Here is a 21,453-nt window from a genome sequence, read left to right on the forward strand (position 1 = left end):
ATAATTATACATACATACAGTGTTACTTCTTGCATCTACTTCTATAAATTGATTTATATGACAATTTGAAAATAAAAGATGACACAATTAGCTTGTCTTTATGCAATGACAAAGTATACAAGTTGTTGCGGTTTCTTGCTGTATTTTTATTTTTACCATTCATTATTGTATTGTTTATGGCAGATGATAAATGATGGAAAACACGCAATAGCAGTTTCCAAACTGTTTTACCTTACTTGGTGGAGGGGCAGCACTTCCCTTGCGATAGTAACTCCTAGTATAAAGCTACTGTTTTGGAAAAGTAAATATTTCGTTTATTTACGTTGTGGCCAATCTTCTCTTTGCAATGGCGTCACCAGGATTTTGCGAGTGGGGAGGGAGTCACAAGCTAAAAACTAAATTTCCGTGGGAGCACATCAAAACTTTTCCTACTTCAGTGGAAAACGAAATTGTTCTAAAAATTGCTTCAGCAGTGTAAAGTTTTTCAAACATCAACCACAAAGTAAAGACTTTGCATTTTTTATCTTCCCAGTTAAACCTGTTCTGATTTGTACATTCTTCTTGCTGTAAAGTTACGTCTGTTAATTATTGATTCTGATCAAACTTTTTCATATAATTATACACACAGATGTTTCAATTTGTACTCCATATGGCAGCTATGAGGTCAGGTGAAAACGCTCAATAGGTAATGGCATTGTTTTTGAATGCAATTTAGAATAATCATGGTCGTGTCTATTTACTATAGATCGGGAAAAACAAATGTAAATATATTCAGCAAAAATGAGCTCCAGTAATATAATTTGACGTACTCTAGATCGGCCACTGGTGCAACTGGTGCAACTGTGCAACTAATTTATATTGAAATGGCTATTTTGGTCAGATGACTAATAATGGTGGGGTCAGCTTGCAACTTTGGTTCGTGCTTTATATATTTCAGATCATTTGCATTGTTTTTATCTCTTCGGAAATCTATTGCTTATACAGCTAAATATTTACATAACAAGAAGAAACCTGCAGCTGGCTACACCACTAACGACAATGTCTGCAAAACTGTGAAGTATTTCTCTTTATACATTCTTATATTTATGTAATCTGTTGATTGTTTAAGGAATAGAAAACACTTTCTGTGTTTTTATAGAGATTTTGCACAAGCATACTATTATTCTATTACAAATGCTTTAATTTGACTGGCTACTTAATTTACTCGCTGAATAACTATTGATTTTCAAGTGATTATTTTCCATTTCATATTAATATGTTTCGGGTATTCATGGTCAGGGGGTGCTACGACAAGAAGATCATTCTCTTCCTCTTATCTAAATGTTTTATTTCATTTCTTTCATATTTAGCTAATATTTAGCTCATTTGACATGCACTCTGACGATGCAAAATAAGGCCAATACGCTAATAGTAAATAGCAGCATGTATTTCACGTTTAAGATTATAAAAGAATGTGTGTCATCCAAGATGCATTGCGCGTTAATAACAGTGGGACTGCCACTTTGTGAGTCAAAAAATGACGGATTTTGTTATTGTAGTCGAAGCAATAGACAAGCGATAAAAATTAATGTAAAATAGAATTTTCCATCAATGTTTTATTTTTGCTAACTTTTCAGATAAATTAGACGATGTACTGAAAAAATTTAATTCAGTTTGCCGCAAGCTCAAAAACTAACGATTCAAATACAAACAAAAGTGCGCAATGCATCTTGTTTGACACACATTCTTCACCAGTTACGACCCGTTGCGGGCTCAGATCTGTAAACATTAATAGAAGAAATTATGAAGGTGAATTGTCACTATAAAGAACATGACTAAAAATATTCAAAGTAAGGTTTTTCAACATGCAGCATCATCTCGTGCGTGTTGAATGAGCGTTTGCACGGTCTACACCAAATCAGCATCGTTTGGTGACAATGACGTTAAAGTCTTTAGGAGTCGGTGTGCCTTTTCGAACAAATTCGGTTGTCTTTGGTCGTGGTTGATTTTCATCGAGCTTAATACTGTAACGATGGAGGAGACATGCAAGCGTAATGAGGACTTGACACTTACCAAGATCTTTGCCTGGACAAGCACGTCTTCCTAGACCAAATGGCAAAAACGCTGGGTGCGTATTCCATCCAACGAACTTGCCATTTTCATCTTGAAACCGCTCGGGACGAAACACGTCAGGATTTTTCCAAGCAATTGGGTCATGTTTGACGCCATGATTGTTTACAAGTACTGTCGTGTTTTTAGGTATTTTGTAGCCCATTATGCTTGTGTCACGAATTGTGCGATGCGGCGCAAGTAACGGAGCCGTTCCGCTTTTGCGCATAACCTCACAGACAACAGCATTGAAGTAATGGCACTTTGTGATGTCTTCCATACTGGGAAAGCTGTCTTTTTCAAAACATCTATCAAACTCTTCCTGCATTTTTGTTTGTATTTCTTTACTGAGCACTATATGTAGAATAAACCAAGCGATGGCTGCGTTACTTGTATCAACTCCTGCAATCATTACATCCATCATTAGAAACATGATATCTTTGTATTGCCCAATATGCTTCCCATCGTCTTCTTCTTTAAAGAACGCCGACAGCATCGCATCGGTAATATCGCGGACAACACCGCTTTGGTATGTCCTCTTATGATAATCAAGAACTCCTCCGAATAACTCGTCGCGGGCTTTAATTATGGTGTTTATCTTTCTTTTGTATTCCGAGGGTAAAACACGTAGCAACGGAATAAATTGATAAACGCTTCCTACGCTGGTCAACTCAGCAACGTCATCGATAAATTTAACGACTTTACGTGACCTTGCAGCATCGTTTGTTACCTGCTCAGATGAAAGCCACTCCCACAGTTGTGCTACGTTGGTAGTAAATATGAACGTCATCAAATTAAACGGTTTGTTCAGTTTCTTATTTAAATCGGCGAAAAGCATACTAATTGTTTTATGCAATCGCCTCTCGACAATTTTGGGTCCTTCATTAAACAAGTGCATTGATTTGTTGAAAACTCTCGAGCGAAACGTAAAGGTTTTTCCGTAATCAGTTGTCAGAATATCTTTATTATCCAATATAACAGTTAATGGGTAAAGTTGCTCGCTTGGCCTTCCTGCAAAATCAGTCTTTCTAGTCAGTAAAGCCTCTCGCGCAGCTTCTGAGCTGTTCACGAAAACAATTTTGCCTATAGGAGTGCTTACAGTAAGGACATCAGGATACTTTTTGCACAGTTCCAGCATGGTGAAGGGGGGAAATGTTCCTATCTGATGCATGCTCCCAATAATAGGCAACGGAAATGGACCGGGTGGAAATTTTCTTTTGTCGAGAAAAGTTTGAATGATGAAACTCAACAAATATATTACAAACAGAGAGAGGGAAACCTCGAGCAACATCTTGAAATATAACCTGCAAATATAATAATCAAAGTTAACAACAATGCAGCTAATTTCATGAATATGGTATTAAGCAATTACTTAAGGGCTACCGTGTTTGGATGGCCTCATCTTGGAAATAAGCAAGAGTTAGAAAAGCGTGCAAAACACAGGCCGAAGGTGAATGGAATACACCATTTTTTTTATCAACATGGCGAATTCCTTTAGTCCTCCATGAAAGTTTTTTTGTATTGCATGGGTGTATCACTGTCAAGGTTTGTGTGATAAGTTAAACTTAAAATGATGTCATTATGTTAGCGTAATTTTTTTCTTTTCTGCTCCATCTCCTCTTCTTTGTTGCTTTGTCATAATTTTTATCTCTTAAGTGGGCTAGCGATGGAAATTATTTCATTCCACCTTCCTATGATCTCCTCTGCTACTGCCCTGTAGCGTAGCCAGGATTTCTGTCAAATGTGCCAGTCAAAAAAGAAGCGGGCGATGTCTGTCATTTAAAAAATATAATATATATGTGAAACATAGCATTTTGGGGAAGCCAAGAAATTTGCTAGGGGGAGCGACTGGCTCCTAAGCCCTTCTGCTGTCTACGTCCCTACTACTGCCTAGATCTTGGCAAGCGGGCTAGTCCGCTTTCTCATATCAACACAAAGTAAATTTTGATACTAAACTAATAGCAAAGAAAGATCATACATAGGTGAGATGTCTCGCTGACTGGGCTCATGTGAACAAACACAAGATTATCGAATGCAAATTGCTTGAAAGATTTTTCATCAGAGTATATTTGAAATAGTCTTTGTTAACATTTGAAAGCAATTGTCTCTTCAAACTTTTGGCAGGAATGAAAAACCAAGTTAGACCATTTGGCATTTACCACATAAAACGAAGCAATCATGGATAAAAAATAATCAACACTTATAACAAAACAGTAAACATTTAACGAAATGTCAATTTTATTGGCTCAGAAACATTGCACCAAACAAACTTTGTAAAGCAAATACCAAACGTTTTGTAAAACAAAAAAACGACGAAAAAACATGTACTAAGAAGAGTCTAACGAAAAAGATAGAATTTCAAAACCATTGATAAGAATTTCAAATGATAGAATTTCAAACCATTTATTTTTACCGATGAAAACTAAAGGAATGAAGACAAAGCAACAAGGACGGGAAAAGAAAGAAAGGTCCGTTTCAGGTCAAACAATGCCATGCGATAAAACTTTTATCAACCTTGCGCCACGGACTCGGTCTGTACAAAAAGAGTTTGTTCCGGTATTTCTCCTTAAAGTGCTTATATTACGAATTTTAGCCCCCCTTTTTTATGAGCTTAATTGAAAATTTGGATTATTTGAAGAACTATGACATGTCGCTGGACTTAAACAGATAAATATAAGTTCCTTAATTTTGCCTCCAAAGTCGGGTACTATTTGGGAATTTTTTACGACGCCATATTGATACTTGTGACGTAGATAGTTGAACACGTCTGTTTCCGTCAATATAATATTATATTGTTTTTCTTGTCTTAAAACAAATAATGACAGTATTTTCAATAAAATATTAAAAAAAAGTTTTCCGGAAAGTATGGCCTCAAATCAGGGCTCAGATAATTCGAATTCGATGTCTGAATGCGTATCTGATTCGAGCTCGGAATCCGTGGGTTATGTCGAGCATTTAAACGACTTCGCATATGGCGATGAACCGCTCGCAGGAGATGGTGATGAAGTGCATACTCCAGATGATCCCGATGGAATTCTCCCTGCGACATTAGAACAACGAAGTGATGGCGTAATTCCACTCGGTGAATGGTAAGTTGTTGTTTTCTCCTGTTTGTAATATACATAAGGTTACTTTATAAACCACAATGCTCCCACGTTTCAGGAGTAATTGTCAATGCTGTCATACCGATTAGTTAGAAGGCGCATTAGAGTACAGATGCTGTAAGGAAATAGGACCAGCTTTGCAGAAAATGACATTCGATGGCAGCATTGAGAAAATATCATGCATAACACCGCATGCCAAATTTGGGCCTTTAGTTCATGAGGCTGTCCTTGAAAACGTCGGGCCACTATTGAGAGATAGGAATGGACGTGCTTATCGCCGCCAAGCATCACAATCATTAAATATGTAAGATTGTAAATTGTATGAGAAACAATGTTATCATCAACATTGTTTCATCAACAATAATTAGTCCAACCTTTTTATTTACTTCAGCTACTTGAGAGCTGTGGCATACAGATGGTTGATGCGATGGTTTTGTGGGTCTATGGGATGGGAGAATACTCGGCCTTTACCTGCTTGTGTTTATCACTTTATTCGGAAAGCATATCCAAGTGGTAACACAAAAGGTTACATACCATCAGAGGGGCGATGATGGAATAGTCTTTTAACTTGTGCACTGTAGAGACTGTTGACCTTCTTTGCTGAGTTTGGAATGGTCAGGAAATATGCCTAGATGAAAACCAAATAGGAGATACATGGATGCACAATATAAGTTGACAAGCAGTTTAATGGTTTGAAACAAGAGCAAACAATAAAAACAAATTGGTGCAACTAGTGAGAGGTTAAGCTGAAAGAATTAAATGAAAGAAAATCTTTTCTTCAATGTCAGTCTGGGAAAAAAGACAAAAGAAAAAATATATGGAATTAAATCATAGCATAAATGTAAGAATGGAAAATAGCAAGCCGTTCAAATGGCGAATCGTTTGCTTCCCAAGTGTATACTTCAACATGCTCAGCTCCATCACTAGTAGATGATACTTCCTCATTGAGAGAACATGTTTCCTTCAGCGATGGCTTATGTAGAGTATGTCGAATAATCTACAAAACTTATATCGAATTTACATATGACAAAAGAAAAATTAACATAAACAAGCGTAAACTTACTTGTCTTCGCTTTCGATCGGTTATTTCGTCCTGTAATGGTTCAGGAATCCCAGCCACATCAATGGTTGGAATAGCATCTTTCTTCAACCTTCTTTTGAGCTTGACTTGGACGCTCAAATTAAGGTCAAAACAAGAATCTTCAAAATGCGCAGAACACAGACACGAGGTAGAGGAAGCCTCAAAACCCGGTCTATGTTTACGCACAAAATTTACCAATTTTCTATGTCTTTGCGGCTCTGTTTCCTTTTTAGGAAAGAGATGCATCGACATTCCTTCGGTTTTTGAATCATTGGCGCAACTAATTTGATTAGGTCCGCCAGCAACACAGCGTTTTCCTCGGCGTTTCTTATTAAGATTACTAGTAGAATACGCCATGTTCATATATGTGTTCAACTTTCTACGTCACAGGTCATTTGCATACCGATCAAAAAGTTCGCAAAAAAATGCTGAAAATCGTGACTTTGAACGTCCGTAAAATCACTTTCACCAATCCAATTTCAATTATAATTGCAGATTTAAAATCACTGAAACAAGGTGTTTCAATTTAGACTGGATATAGCTTCTACAGGTAGCAAAAGTGAAGCCTAATTATATATGCAAAATTCACTTCCGGGTACCACGGCGAGATACAAATTACTATAGAAATGTATGGCGGATAACGTTTACAAACATGGATTTTCAAATATTTAAGACCTTTCGCGACTCCTTACTAACCTCAAGTATTAGTCATGGATAAAACAGGTTATGCGAATCGATTTGACATCAAAATGATTCCTATAGCTGTAAAATATCGACGTTAGTGTTGATTTAAAAGTTGTACATGCGAGAATGTATTTTGTCCCATCGTTGCCAATGTAAGATAGTTCACTGCTCGCTTTCCAATTTCTGAGGCATTTATGATCTAGTATACGTTTCAGTTCTTTAGAAATGAGGTGAGTTACTTTTTTTATCATTCTTTCTTTATGTTGAGAGATTGTTGACATTTTATTTTTGCTGTAACTTCATTTTTTCATGAGCAAAGTACTACTGATGCTTAAACAAGACAAGTCTATTTAGTTTCTTTCGCACTTTATCTTTAGTTTCCATTTCTGTGGTTGTTTTTCCCAAATGGTATACTCGCACGTTGCGCTTAATTATTTAAAGAAGTATGATTTTCATTGACATTAAAATCTAACAAATGCGTTCTAGACACATTAGGACACTTTAGTAAACTGCTTTTGAAACATCAAGGTAATGTAGCCAGCCAAGTATGAATTTGCAGGCCCTTTACGAGTGCAAAAGCTGGGTGCATTGTTTAATCTTTATAATCATCTTGGTTTTGGTTTGTCCCTTAAGCAGATTTAAATTATTAACAGCAACATAAGACTGTGTCCACAGTTTATAATTATAAGAGTATCCAATTGTATCCAGTATATCAGTTTCACATTGTCTTGTGCTAATTCCTTTACAGCCATAAATACTGCTTCTCAGCAACAGTTTATTGTTTACAGCTGTAAATTGGTCAACTGTTCGATTATTAAAGTCACACTTCACAAGTGGAATAAAGCTCTTGTCTTTCTTATTACTACAAGACTCAAGACTGATGATCAAACTTTTGCTGAAAAGGATTCTAATGTCAACTGCAATTCATATTTATACCATTCCTAACTACATTCATATCTTAAGAATAATTTTAATCTTTTTGGAAAAATATTTAAGGCATTAATATTACATTCATACTGACTATGATCTTCTGGAATTTGCTTAGCACTTAGAAGAGGAAAATGAAATTTACTGAATGTAAAAAGGCAGTAATATCGTACATGGCTGGCTATATTGCCCAGATGGTGCAAAACAAAATAAACTGTCCTATTTGTCATGAAGCAGTCGGTTCAAGAAGCCATAAAAATGAGTCTGCTTTTCTGACTTTAAAATACAGGGGTAAATTTTTTAAGCCAACAGCAAGTCTTATAGTAATATGCAATGAAACAGAGAGGTGCTTTCAGAGAATGTGGGCAGCTACGAATGGAAATTTACCGCAAGGGAAAGGAATTCCTGATGGTATTGCTGTTTAAGTAGTACTTTGCTCATGAAAAAATGAAGTTACTGCAAAAATAAAATGTCAACAATCTCTCAACATAAAGAAAGAATGATAAAAAAAGTAACTCACCTCATTTCTAAAGAACCGAAACGTATACTAGATCATAAATGCCTCAGAAATTGGAAAGCGAGCAGTGAACTATCTTGCATTGGCAACGATGGGACAAAATACATTCTCGCATGTACAACTTTTAAATCAACACTAACGTCGATATTTTACAGCTATAGGAATCATTTTGATGTCAAATCGATTCGCATAACCTGTTTTATCCATGACTAATACTTGAGGTTAGTAAGGAGTCGCGAAAGGTCTTAAATATTCGAAAATCCATGTTTGTATACGTTATCCGCCATACATTTCTATAGTAATTTGTATCTCGCCGTGGTACCCGGAAGTGAATTTTGCATATATAATTAGGCTTCACTTTTGCTACCTGTAGAAGCTATATCCAGTCTATTTCAGATCAGTGTATACGATGCACCAGTATTAAACGCAGTCGCTATAAAGGGGAAAATATACTACCAAAACATTATGTTCTCTGTTGTTAGCATAACTTGAATCTCGAGTTTACAAGATGTTTATGGAGCATATTTTCTATTATGGCAACTAGCTTCCTCATCAACGATAAGGCCCAATGATAACAACAGAACATTGAAGTTTAACATTATGTGCCGTGCAGTGACCTTCTCAGCCAGCAAGTTTGTTCATTTGGGTGTCAAACTTCTCTGTTTATTTTTAAAATATCATAATATACCAGGGGGCGTCCCGAAAAAACGGAACCCGCACTAAATTATGTATTCGCTGGATTTATTATGCACAGTAATGGCACAGAATAATGATTATACAGAAGGGTCACTCAGATGTACAACGCGTCCTCATGTCGGCCATTATTCCAGCCAAATGATAAGGATTTCTCACTTGTTTCCAACCATTAAAATCACATGACGTCAATACTTAATAATGAATTCAAGTATATTTTGACTTAAAATCAAAAAAGTCAAAAACGCTGGGAAAAAGTCAAAAACCCTAATCATCTGGCTGGAATAATGGCGGCCACCATGCGCGGCACGACATGCGCGAGGACAAAAACGTCAAAGGTTCCGACACAAGTGACTCTTCTGTATATTCTTGTTCTGTGGTAATGGATTAGCGTTCAGAAGAGGTTATAAAACAATTGACAATTATGCGCCTCTAGGATTTCATACGGTTTGTAAAGCAAAACGAGTTATTTAATTTCATGGTTAAACCAAAATAAGTTAGAGTACTGTCATACACAGATTTCATCTCAAATTTTATACGCAAAAGCTTTGTAAAATCAAAGCAACATTAATTTAATTGAGTTATAACAGCCACAAAAACGCATTCATGATTTCCATAACAAATAGCTACTGCCCACTAAATTATTTTACGCAGATTTTAATTTTATGCAACATAATTGTTTGTATAGGTTCCGTTATTTTAGGACACGTTGTTTATGCAATGCAAAGGGGAAAAAACTTGTACAACAACGGTGAGTTTGCCATGATATGTACCAGGGGCTTGGCAAGCCGTGGGTGTCCGGGTGCCAGCGCACCCACAACTTTAGAGTGTGGGTGTTCCATATTGGAAGGACACCCACAAATTTAGCTTCTGGCTTGAAAATATGTGATATATTGCATACTAAATTTTTGTAAGCACACTGAATTTTCAAATTAAGAACTGGCACCAGCAAGCAGGAAATTTCAAATGATTTGAGCATTGCCGATGTATGCAAATCATTTGTATGTAATTCATTTTGGATAATTTTTGTAATATATTCCGAAAAAGGAAGAAAAAACTGTCAAAAATAATTAATATGAAACAGTTTCATTACTATTCTAAGTTACTCGCATTGTCAAATTGTGAACATGAAACACCCACAACTTTTGAAATCTTCCAAAGCCTCTGATATGGACAATGCAAGAGCAACCAAAAAGATGTAGCTACAACACCAGCGAGTGTACAATGTGAAGTGACAGCAAGAAATGTTATTATTTCAATGCAGCACATACGCTTATAGCCATCATCTAACTCACCAGTCACAGGAGTTAGAATATCACAACTGCCGGAAGCATGCGTGCCACTCTACAAGATTTGCCATGAGGTGAATCAGCCATAATAGCAAAAATAAACTTTAGGACTGCTCGATCTTGCACATATTTACAGTTCAGAACACTTTAAAGCATTCACAATCAAAAGACATTTATTATGGTATTTGGAGATTGTAAGTAAGCGGCTTTAAATTATTTCGGTGTCATGCACTAGTGCTATACAACACTACATAATTCACAAAATAATATTGGCACTTACCACCGAATCACCACTGAATTACTTTTATCTACTCATGTAGTATATGCCTTGAAATTGCGTTACACTGAATAATGCAACAATAGTCACACTGAAGAAATGGCAAATACTTTAAACAGCTGGCAAATATAAAAGCCGATAAAAACGAGTTTGGCCAATCGGTGAAATTGCTGTAGCACTGTGATCATGATCATATTTCATTCTATCTGTGATAGACGTATCGAACACGGTTCACAGGTTACAAAACAACAATATGCCTGACATTTTGAATAACTCTACTTTGAAATGCACTTTTGTTTCTGTCTGTGTTTGTCAGCGTTTCACATCAACAAGCTGAAACAATAAAATCATATGTGTGATGCAACTTCAAAACCGATAAATGTATCGAATGATTTTACACCGCAGTCTTTACGCTCGGTGTACATAGCTAGCTTTCTGCTAAAGCTTTTCTTTTTCTCGTCAATGTTTTGCTATGTTTCTCGATTCCTGAACTCGAATTTAAAATATGTATATTTTACGAGGGTTCGGTTCTCAGTTGCTTTTTGAGATATAAATGACAACAACTGATTCGACTTGCAATCATGCTTCACAGCATGAGGAAATTCTGAAAATGTGGATTTCGTTCGTGTCAGTTTGTACAACCTACTTTCGCAAAATGTGTCACTCAGGAAGCATGATCAAAGTTCTCCCAACATTGTACAACCTGACACGAGCAGGTCTAACGTGGAGTAGGGTTTCCATACCAGCTAGGCAAGCGACACAATGCTACACTGTAAAAGTAGATTCATAGTCTATTGTTTTGTTATCATAGGTGCACGAAACTGGGTTGCTGGCTGGGTGTACACTAGCACCCCGATTTTGAGCTAAAAAAGTAACGTCGACAGTTTCTACTCATCATTGTTACACTAAAAATCCATTACCAGCAGACAATTTTATGTAGTACAAAATGAAGTATACTTCGAATAAAAAGTTCATGTTTAACTCAATATTTGAGAAGGAAACCAGAAAATTTTATTTCAACATTATATTTCGAATTTTTTAAAAATTCATCATCAGACTGTATGTTTTACACTCAAACAATGAAAAACGTTTGCCTTTATTCCAAAACCAATCTGGGTTAAAATTACTTGTAAATGGTGTTCTTTTTTAATCATTTCCCTGTCACATATTTGATCACTGTGTAAAAATGTTTCTTGACAAAGTCTTTCAACCCAAACCACCTGTTCATACCGTACCCAAGAAAATACTGTATTTCGGCCTTCCATTTACTGGTCTACACTCATCCCACATGTGCACACAAATCAATCGCCTTTGTCGTGCCGCTTTTCCACACTGTGAAATACGATTCTTCTTTCGATCCACCAAACGCCTCTCCAGCCTGTTTTCTTTCAAGGACAAAGTGCCCAAAACTCTGAAATCGAATGTTGTCTATTCTTTTAAGTGTCGATGCTGCTCCGCATCGTACGTGGGTCAAACCACCCGCCATCTACACACTCGAATTTCAGAACATTTGGGCATCACCCCTTTGACTGGTAAACCTTCTAAACATCCCTGTCATTCCTCCATACTATCACACCTTAAATCCACAGGACACACCGCCACCTTCGAGGATTTTAAAATACTTTCTTCATGCTCAGACTCACAAGAACTTCTTATTCACGAAAGCCTCTTAATCAACAAAATGAAACCATCTCTTAACGTCCAAGGAAACTCCATTGTCCTTTAGTTGCTTTAATCTAATTTCGTCCGTCCTCACGTCTGTGTACTTTATGATTGTTTGTGTTTTGTTTGTTTTTTGTTTCTTTTGTGTTTCTACTTATCCCAAGTCATACCATGTTATCCAATATTTACTAACACGTTTTCATCCCACCATGTAATTTAATATTATGTAAATAGCTATTATATATATATCCCTCTATACTTGTAATTCAATATTGTCTGATGATGACTTGAGAGTCAAGACGAAACGTTACACTTTTAAATAAATATTTCTTTTTATGCATTAAAGGGGAACTCCACCCAAAAATAATGTTGGTCTTAAAACTTTGTCTGTCCCGTGAAAATAAATATGCGGCAATTTTTTTGTTTATTTGATTCAATATTTTCACAAAAAATGAGTTGAAATGCTGCAGCTAGGGCATCCGGTGCGTGGGAGCAGAAATATGTCAGCGGCTTGTATTGACGTCATATCGTCAATTGCTTCTCAAAGCTTTATGTAAAGTCATTGCACAGTCATAATAAACTTGCGTCAAAATGCTTCTCCTAATCACAAAATGTTTCTTTTCGAAACGTCAGAATTTTTTATTCGTAGGTATATACACAAGCAACCTTTATAGCTTACATGCAAGTATTGAGCTGGTTATTTGTATTCTGTTTTAATAGAACGGTTTCACATAAAGGCCATTACGCACAGTTTCCGCACTACATATAGAACTTGAATGTCGATTAATATTATTTTTAAAAATACGAAGGTTTCTTTGTGTGGAAACTGTGCGTAATGCCGTTTGCTTGTCCTCCGAATTCAACCTTAACAACAGTTTCCACTGATGTGAAACCAATCTATTGCCCTTAATAAACATTGAATAATAATAAACATGGTTGTGTAACTCATTACGGTTAGAAAATAATCCTACATGAAACCATTGTAAAAATAGCCTTTCGTGGATAGAATTAAGTTGTAGTTTCCTTGACGTAAAGTATGAACTTATAGTTTCCTAATTATTGTACATAATTGTATAATAATGGATTGCTAGAATACGGAGAGAAAATCTACCTCCTCTCCAATACTGTTACGTTTGCAGCGAGCACTTTGCTCCCGATTGTTTTGAATCGGACCTAAGACAGAAACTTACACCATGGCAACCTTTAAAAAGGCGACTGAAACCGGATGCAGTACCATCGATTTTTTCATTTGGCCCTCAACCCAGTAAAAAGCGTCTGTCTAGGGAGCATCGTACAGAAAAACGTCAGACTGATCAAGACAAGGAGGAAGTTAGTAAAAGCATTTCTTGTTAAATTTTAATCAAGAAAAAGTTATAGCCTAAAGTATATTCTAAATATTTCTATTTTTTCTATTTTCAGCTTTCAAATATTTTAGAACAATGTTCCTCCACAAGTACAAATGTTTTCTCATTGTTTGAGCCTGAAGCAAATAACAGTTGTGATTTGGGTGCGTCTGACAGTCCTGAAGCATTGCCAACTAATTATTGCAAGCCAGAAACCAAAGATGCATCAACACAGTGTTCATTTGTTGTGAGGAGTTTACATGCCATGGAAGTCCAAACTACACTGTCGATGCTGAATACTGTGGATGCAGAGGTTGAAAAACAAACACCCTTATATTGATCACCAATATGATGTGTGGCATTTGTCTAAATCTGTCACAAAAAAACTAACAAAGAAGGCTAACATTAAGGGAAATGATGACTTGACCCATTGGATTAAGTCCATTTCTAATCATCTTTGGTGGTGCTCTGCAAGTTGTAACAAGAATGCAGAAGAATTGGTGGGAAAATGGAAGTCTGTCCTTAACCACATTTCCAACAAGCATTTCTGGAAGGGGAACACATATTTTCATCAATGTTGCCACCAACAATTAACAGAAAAAGAAACAAAGCAGAAGAAATGGTTATCTCCTACTTCACAAGCATATATCGCTGCAGAGAAGGTGATATGTGACAAGAGGCTTCTAAAAGACCTGCCCAAAGCGAGAGCATTTTTCATTTCCTGGAATGGTAGCCCGCACTCAGTTAGCAGCATTAGATCACAACAACAATATTAAACATGATAAAGCATTCATTAAGTCAGGGACAAACAAAGGGCAAGACTGTTACAAAATGTTTTTTGCTAAAACACAGAAGCAATGGGTTGTAAAAGCAATGAAAGAAAAGAAAGAGTACCAGTACATTGATAAACTACTTGCGGAGGTTGTGAATGCATGCAAAACTGAGGAGATTGAACTTGTACATCATGGCAAGAATCTTCCAAAGAACATTTCTAAATCATGTCCACCCAGGAAAGAAGTACTTGTAAAGGAACATCAGTCTAGATTTGCATAAAATATCAGTGGTGATGTTAGCTATGGCAATAGGTTTTGCCATACCCATATAATATGACGTTGAATCAGTGAAGACAACTTTTGTACTACTTAAAAAATGTTCATTCTTAAATATTAACATAGCAAAACCTTTTGCTATAGCTAGTTTCACCACTGCATTACTGCATTACACAAACTATTCATGTAATTAATTATAGTTATATTATAACCAGTGTAATAGCCAAGCCACATTTATAATCATTTCTTTGTAAATCTGTTTTTTTTGTAATAAATTAATAATAATAAATGTGCATAGCATGACCTATAAATGAGCTGGCTATGCCACTTTAATATTGACATACAAAGTAATTGTAATGAGTATACCTATATCATAATAAAATACTTCATTCATCAACATAGTGAAAGCCCTCAAATTGAAATTCCTCTGCAAGGCCAGGTGGAGGAAATGTTTCTCTAATGCGAGTAACTGCACATGATGGCAAGATGACTCTCACTTCTCTACCCAAGACACCCCAGCACCATATTGCCAACTGTCTATATGCAATATGGCGGTACAGTTTGTCCTCGGGCCCATCATATGCTACCTCATATTGCTGCTTTTACTGGTACCAAACTGTTTGTAAAACCCACCTGTTAAGACAAACAGGCTCAAAACCAGGATGTGTGTAATGCACAAAGGGACTTCGGTGGTCTCATTCGTTTCTACTGCCTCTAAATTTTTGTCACAAATATTGGAAATCTCTTTGCAGCATAAACATTTCTCGTTATTATCCATTATTTGGCAGTTACCACATTGACACCTGAATATGTTAAAAGAAAGGATCTTGAAAAGTAAATGTCAAAACTTCAATAAAAATTGTATCTTACAATAAAAACTTTAAAATCTAAAGTATTATGTGTGTGTGGACGTGGTCAACTTCAAAAACTGAAAACGTACTTTTAAGGTAGAAACATTGGTCTAGAATAATATAACATTTTACTACCCACCATTCAAGATTGTCGCGCCGAGATTCATCGTCAATATACAAAATTCCTGTTCGTTATCCTCAAACTGGTGAGCTTCTTCGTGTTCATCAGCCGGCCATTCGGGCTCAAACTGATATGGCCGAATATTGTTTGTTGGATTGTCTTCCACCTCACTATCGATTGGTGAATTAGGCCGAGGTTCTTCCAAAAAAGCAATTATAAGCGATTGTTTTGTTTTTTGTGCAAGGCTGTGCGTTATTATTTTACTTTGTTGTAAACTCAACTCCAAATCGGTTTGACGATATGACGTCAAAATAATTTCCGCTGACGCTTTCTGTGCCCACGCTGCTAAGCCTCAAAACAGCTCAAATAGCGCACTTGAAGACGCGATTTTGTCAAAAATAAAATAGCTGATGTAAAAATTTCAAAAATATAGTAACCTTTGCATAAAAATGGAACTTTTAAGACCAACATTATTTTTGGGTGGAGTTCCCCTTTAAATGGCTCTTTTAAAAGCACTTTGCTGGGCTTTGATATTTATATTTAAACTTCGCTTTCCGCCCGGTATATCCCTGGTCACAATTCAGACGAAGTGTAGTCGCAATACTATTACACCAAAATGGTAAGGGATAGACCAAACGTCCATGCTAAAATCTGAAAAAAACTTTATAACAACTAATTCTAGTTGAAAGATTATTTTATTTGATTTTCAATTCAAATGGTTTGAGTTCACTCAACATGCACTGGTTGCATAAAAATGTATAGGAGCTATAGAATCAATGTAATACAAAGTGGTTCGCTAAGATGTGATTTAAAAAGTTATTCGACTTGATTGAAACTTTTTGATAACACTTAAAAAAATACTAAAACTTTAAATTCTACACACTGCATTAAGAAAGGTTTTCGGCAATCGCATACTTCATCGTAACTGGGATCTTCAAAAAACCACCAATAATGAAGCCAACTTCTTCTGTATTAAAACTGAAAATATGCAAAATGACCAATTCACAAATTAGGCACTGCATTATTTTTGATTTTATGAAATTTCTACATCTGAAAATATTTTGTAGCAATTGCTAAAACAATGACTCGGGATTAAGATTTGCTGTTGTTTTTCTCTAAATAATGGTTTTCTCATGGGAAACATACTCAAAAGAACAGGACTGTGTTGAGGTCTCTATTTGAGAAATGAAACAAGAAAGTTTTCAAACAGTATTACTAGCTGTCACTAGTGTATTTCAAAGCTTCTGCAAATTTAACATGGGCATTTTTTTCGGAGTGATGGGGTACGTTTCCTATTTTACAAGTTTTTCTATAAAATAACACACGAAGTATTTAAAAACTCAACACATATTACTCCACTAGAAATCACCTATTGTTGCAGTTCAAGCAGATAATGTAAAAAAGTAGGTGATCTATAGGCCACCTTTAATTTGCTTGACAGTTCGTAAAAAAGGAACCTGTAAAGGAAGGGTAGTATTTTGAATTTTAAATTTACATTTTACTTTGATAAGAATTGTTTTATTTTTCCTTTTACATCTTCTCGAAATTACATTCTGATTATGTTAAAGTAAAAGAAAAAGTAGCATTTTTTAATATTTTCAAATATTTGCCTTTATACTTTTCGATTATCATTAGACGTGAATCTTTTACGTATTCAACTAATATTTATTTTAAGTGTATAACAAATTGTTAAAAATCTCAAAAAAATGAGTGATTAATTCAGAAAACCTATTCGAAGACTTTTTATTTACAAACTATTTTATCCTCTATGCACACATATGAAACAAACCAATTAATCAGGTTGAGACAGAGGTAGACAACAATGGTAGCTAGATAAGCAACAATAGTTGAAACAGAAAAATAAGATGCAAATGAAATATATTGCAAACATATGAAGATAAAACTCTAATTACTTCGCTGACGATAATATTTACAAACTTTTTCTCGTTGGCTATCACTGTAGAAGACTGTTTTCTGTAATTTATGACAACACAAGTTTGATGTCTTTAGCATCTATTGATTAAAAGAAAACAGGAGTTATAAATTATCAAAAAAGATGAAAAAGTACATCGCAAAAGTATGACAAAGTTTTATATTATCTTGCTAACAAAAATATGTGAAAAATACAACGTTTTAGCACTTATTGTTTTGCTTACAAAAATACTTACTGTACTGACTCGTGTTTCGAAGAACAATTGATGGAATTATTTAAAACAATGCTATATTAATTTTTCGTGTATATAATGGTATATTCTGAATATATGAATAGTATATTCTGGGTAAAAGTCGTAAACAGTTTTGTTGCACAAAGTTGCACGTCTTGGATAGGTCTGCAATGGTTTTCAGCAAAATTTTGATTTTGGAAAAAATATCTATAAATAACTTATCAAGCATAAAACAATTCGACCATTTTTGCGTCTAAGTTGGGTAGCAGCCTAGACGTATTGCAGTTACTCGTGAAAATGTGTAAATGGGTTTCACTTAAAGTGACGTCGTCGGCTTTTGCCGGCTAAGCATCGGAAGCATTTTGGAAGCATTGATGTTAGTTAATGTTGATATATTGCTATTTCCACATTCGCATATATTTTCAGAATAACGCTTTATCTTGAGTTTTGCTTATTTCTGTGTTACCAAAGCAAAAACCTACAAAAGAAAACTACAAAACATACCACTAAGGTAAACAACGGCAGCAAAATACCGAAGCAAACTCTGACGTCAACTATCAAAGCAAACAGCATATCAAACTGAACGAAGCCAAAAATGTTGTGTATGTTTTGTGATTTGTGCACTTCAATTTCCTTGAAGTAGAGTATGTGATAAAGCGAAAGGAATATTGTGTTAGTCAGTATGAGTCATTCGTCTGATCAAATTATGTTTGGCGATAGCGTAGGAAAAGCCTTTGACCACAACATTGTTTAAGAACAAGTGAGATTCGACTTTAATAAATATTTAATAATAATGCTAACCTTCTGGATAATCTTATTAGGTAATATGATAAAAACTCTATTAGTCAGCGTAGCCTGGGATAAAGTGAGACACTTTTTAACGTATTTGAAGACATCTTAGCAGAGAAAATTTTGTTTTACTGAAAACTTGGCATAATAAATCTCAAGGTTCTTCTCATACACAAAATGTTCAAAAAATTTTTTAGGTTTTTACTGAGAGTTTTATTTTTCCAGTATATCAGACAAGTCAATGTCTTTACTTTCCCCAGATCCTTAGATAGGAATTTAGGAACCTTTTTTTTAACAGATAATAGGGGACTGAAGAAGTAAAATTTTTAAAGAAAACATTTCTAAAAAATTATCCACTTAACTTTTACCAATAAATCCAGGATTTTTTATTTATTAAGATGTAGAAAATTGGAGTTGAACATAATCCATCAAAATATTAATTAGTAAAGAAAACCAGGGATGAAATTCAATGACCCAAGACATAAATCTTGTCTACTGTTTGGGAAAATACTATTCATTGACCTTATAGAAACTTAAATATAATAACATACACACAAAAATACAAATTAAGGGTCACTAAACACGTATTAACTGTATGATAATTTCTCAATATGGAGATGGTCTCACTTTGCCCATGTGAGTACGGTTTTTAAAATCTCAAATATGAATGTCGTCGAAGACATTTTTTAATAAAACGATGTTTCAGTTCAAGCAACCAGTGGCGGATTTAGGGTACAGCAAAACGGGCAAGCGCTGCACGTAAAATTGTCAAAATTTATGCACATTTTATGTCTCTTTAAAATAATATTTAGCAATGGTTAACTAATGCAAATTTTATATTCATTATGACAGTTACGTTATTTTTTCCAGTTGTAAACTCTGATTCCAGATTTTACAATGAATATTGAATAAAAAGCAGTCGAAACGAGAATTTCAGCGGTTATTACCGTCTTTGCTGCGTTTCGGCCATTTTGCTGCGTTTCCTGCTAATTTTTAGGTGTTTTGCTGCGTTTCCAGGACTCGCAACCCCAAATCGGCTTACATACGAGAGCTATTATTGGTTAGTTCGAATCTAACAAAGAATTTCATTGGTTTGATTGTTTTGCCCCAGCTTAGCGAAATCGTCAAGGCAACAAAGGTATTGAATACAGCATTATTTAGCATCGGTAGGGCATGATACAATGCGCTTCGAGACAATATGTTAAACATTTACATTGCTATACAATCGGCAACATATGGTGGGGAAATTCGTTCAAGCGTAAAAAGTTCGTCAGAACAGCAACAAAGCTGCTTCTCTAAAGCGGACTGCGAATATTTGTAACAGATAATGGACTATTAAAACCAAACAACGAAGCTCCTGTACAGGCTGTACTATATTTTATTATTGCGGATTGCCATGTCGTCCTACATTTATTTCCCTGCAAAGTCGTATTTAACAATTATACTTCAATCATTGGTGTAGTCTTACGGTGGCCCAGAAGGGACATCACTCATTATTAGAAAATTTGACACTTTTATTAGGAAAGCTTGGTCGCTCTCACTAAAACCAGAGCCCAATATTCTTAAGAGTTGGCATCAGTGTTATCAAATAGTTGGACAAGACTTTTTTCAAAACTTCGAATCATAGCAATCATGCAGTTTTGGTCCTGAGAGATTTGTGTTCAAGATTTGTAACAATTTAATGGTAGTGAGTGGTTTATACCCCCCAATTTGATCTAAGCATGATATCTTTTATTCTGCAAGATCACAAAATTTTCTTGCTCAGCAGAAAATGAAACTTTTTTACTTTTTAGTTATTGAAATATGCAATGATTTGACCAAGATGCATTTGGCCCTAAACGTTTTATTCCTTTATACGAAGTTATTTCGCCTTTAACACTTTATAAAGTATTAAAGTTTATTTCTAGTGAAGTTTGTTAAGGATTCTGCTGAAAATTTTGGTGAAGCATTTCTTTAAAATGAAAATATTATTTCTATAACAAAAAACATTTCTGTTGTCGAAGAACAGTCTGTTCTCTATAAATGCTACTCTTTGTAGTCTTTTATACAGCATATATAAGGAATGACACAACTTTTGTATGTGTTTATTAATCATACAGGGGTGTATTGGAGGGGGCTCAGTCCCGTTTTGTTCAAATTCTATGCCTTGTATTGCTAGTGAAATATATATATCAAAAAGCTAGCAGCACTTAAATATACATCAGAAAGCAAGCAATATTTAAATATATATCAGTAAGGCAGCAACAGTTTTTATATACATTAAAGAGCCCAAATGGCTGAAATTATGGAGATATGCCCCTGTGATCTTATAAACCAAAACCTAGAATTAAAATATCATTGACAAGTCTAGTGAAGAGAAGTAATGTTCTACTTTGAGCTACAGAAGTAGGGTACATTTGCACAATTCATTACCAAAAATATATTGTACTCGGCTGTTTCAGTGAATATCCTAATTATAATTACTTCATTTAAATGATGAACTAAAAATACAAAATACAACATGGAAAATCATAAGAGTTTCTGGGATTTGGTGTAGTTGTTTGTTTTAGTGTGGAAGTGGCTGAGAATTGAGAGGTTTGTAAATCGACCCTTTTCTGAACATAATGAGAAATCATCTTCGATTAAAAAACAAGCTTTGGAGTAAGAAAACTATTAAAACTGCATTAGCACGAACTTTGCAATGTTATTTGGCCCAAAAATGATTCTCTACTTGAATGAGTTAATTGAACTTTATATCAAAAGCAGTTCAGTACAACAATCACCATACGGAATCAAATTTTGTAAGTTCGACGTAAAGGCATTTCTTTCATTTT

General features: G+C 35.2%; 1 protein-coding gene across 1 annotated transcript; it reads right to left on the reverse strand.

Moving 5' to 3' along the window:
* Positions 1-911: 911 nt before the first annotated feature.
* LOC124453575 (steroid 17-alpha-hydroxylase/17,20 lyase-like) lies at positions 912-10,917 on the reverse strand. The gene is made up of 2 exons (XM_047004361.1): positions 10,664-10,917; positions 912-3,392 (listed from the first exon to the last, which is right to left on the reverse strand). Exon 2 carries the CDS (start codon positions 3,377-3,379, stop codon positions 1,898-1,900), a length of 1,482 nt encoding a protein of 493 aa, XP_046860317.1. The 5' UTR covers positions 3,380-3,392; positions 10,664-10,917; the 3' UTR covers positions 912-1,897.
* Positions 10,918-21,453: the final 10,536 nt, after the last annotated feature.

This window comes from Xenia sp. Carnegie-2017, unplaced genomic scaffold (assembly GCF_021976095.1).
Source record: "Xenia sp. Carnegie-2017 unplaced genomic scaffold, XeniaSp_v1 HiC_scaffold_25, whole genome shotgun sequence".
In the NCBI taxonomy this organism is placed as follows: domain Eukaryota; kingdom Metazoa; phylum Cnidaria; class Anthozoa; order Malacalcyonacea; family Xeniidae; genus Xenia; species Xenia sp. Carnegie-2017.

What these genes read in the sequence shown, in the direction of transcription:
- LOC124453575 (XM_047004361.1), bottom strand. Translation starts at nt 3,379, where the DNA reads ATGTTGCTCGAGGTTTCCCTCTCTCTGTTTGTAATATATTTGTTGAGT.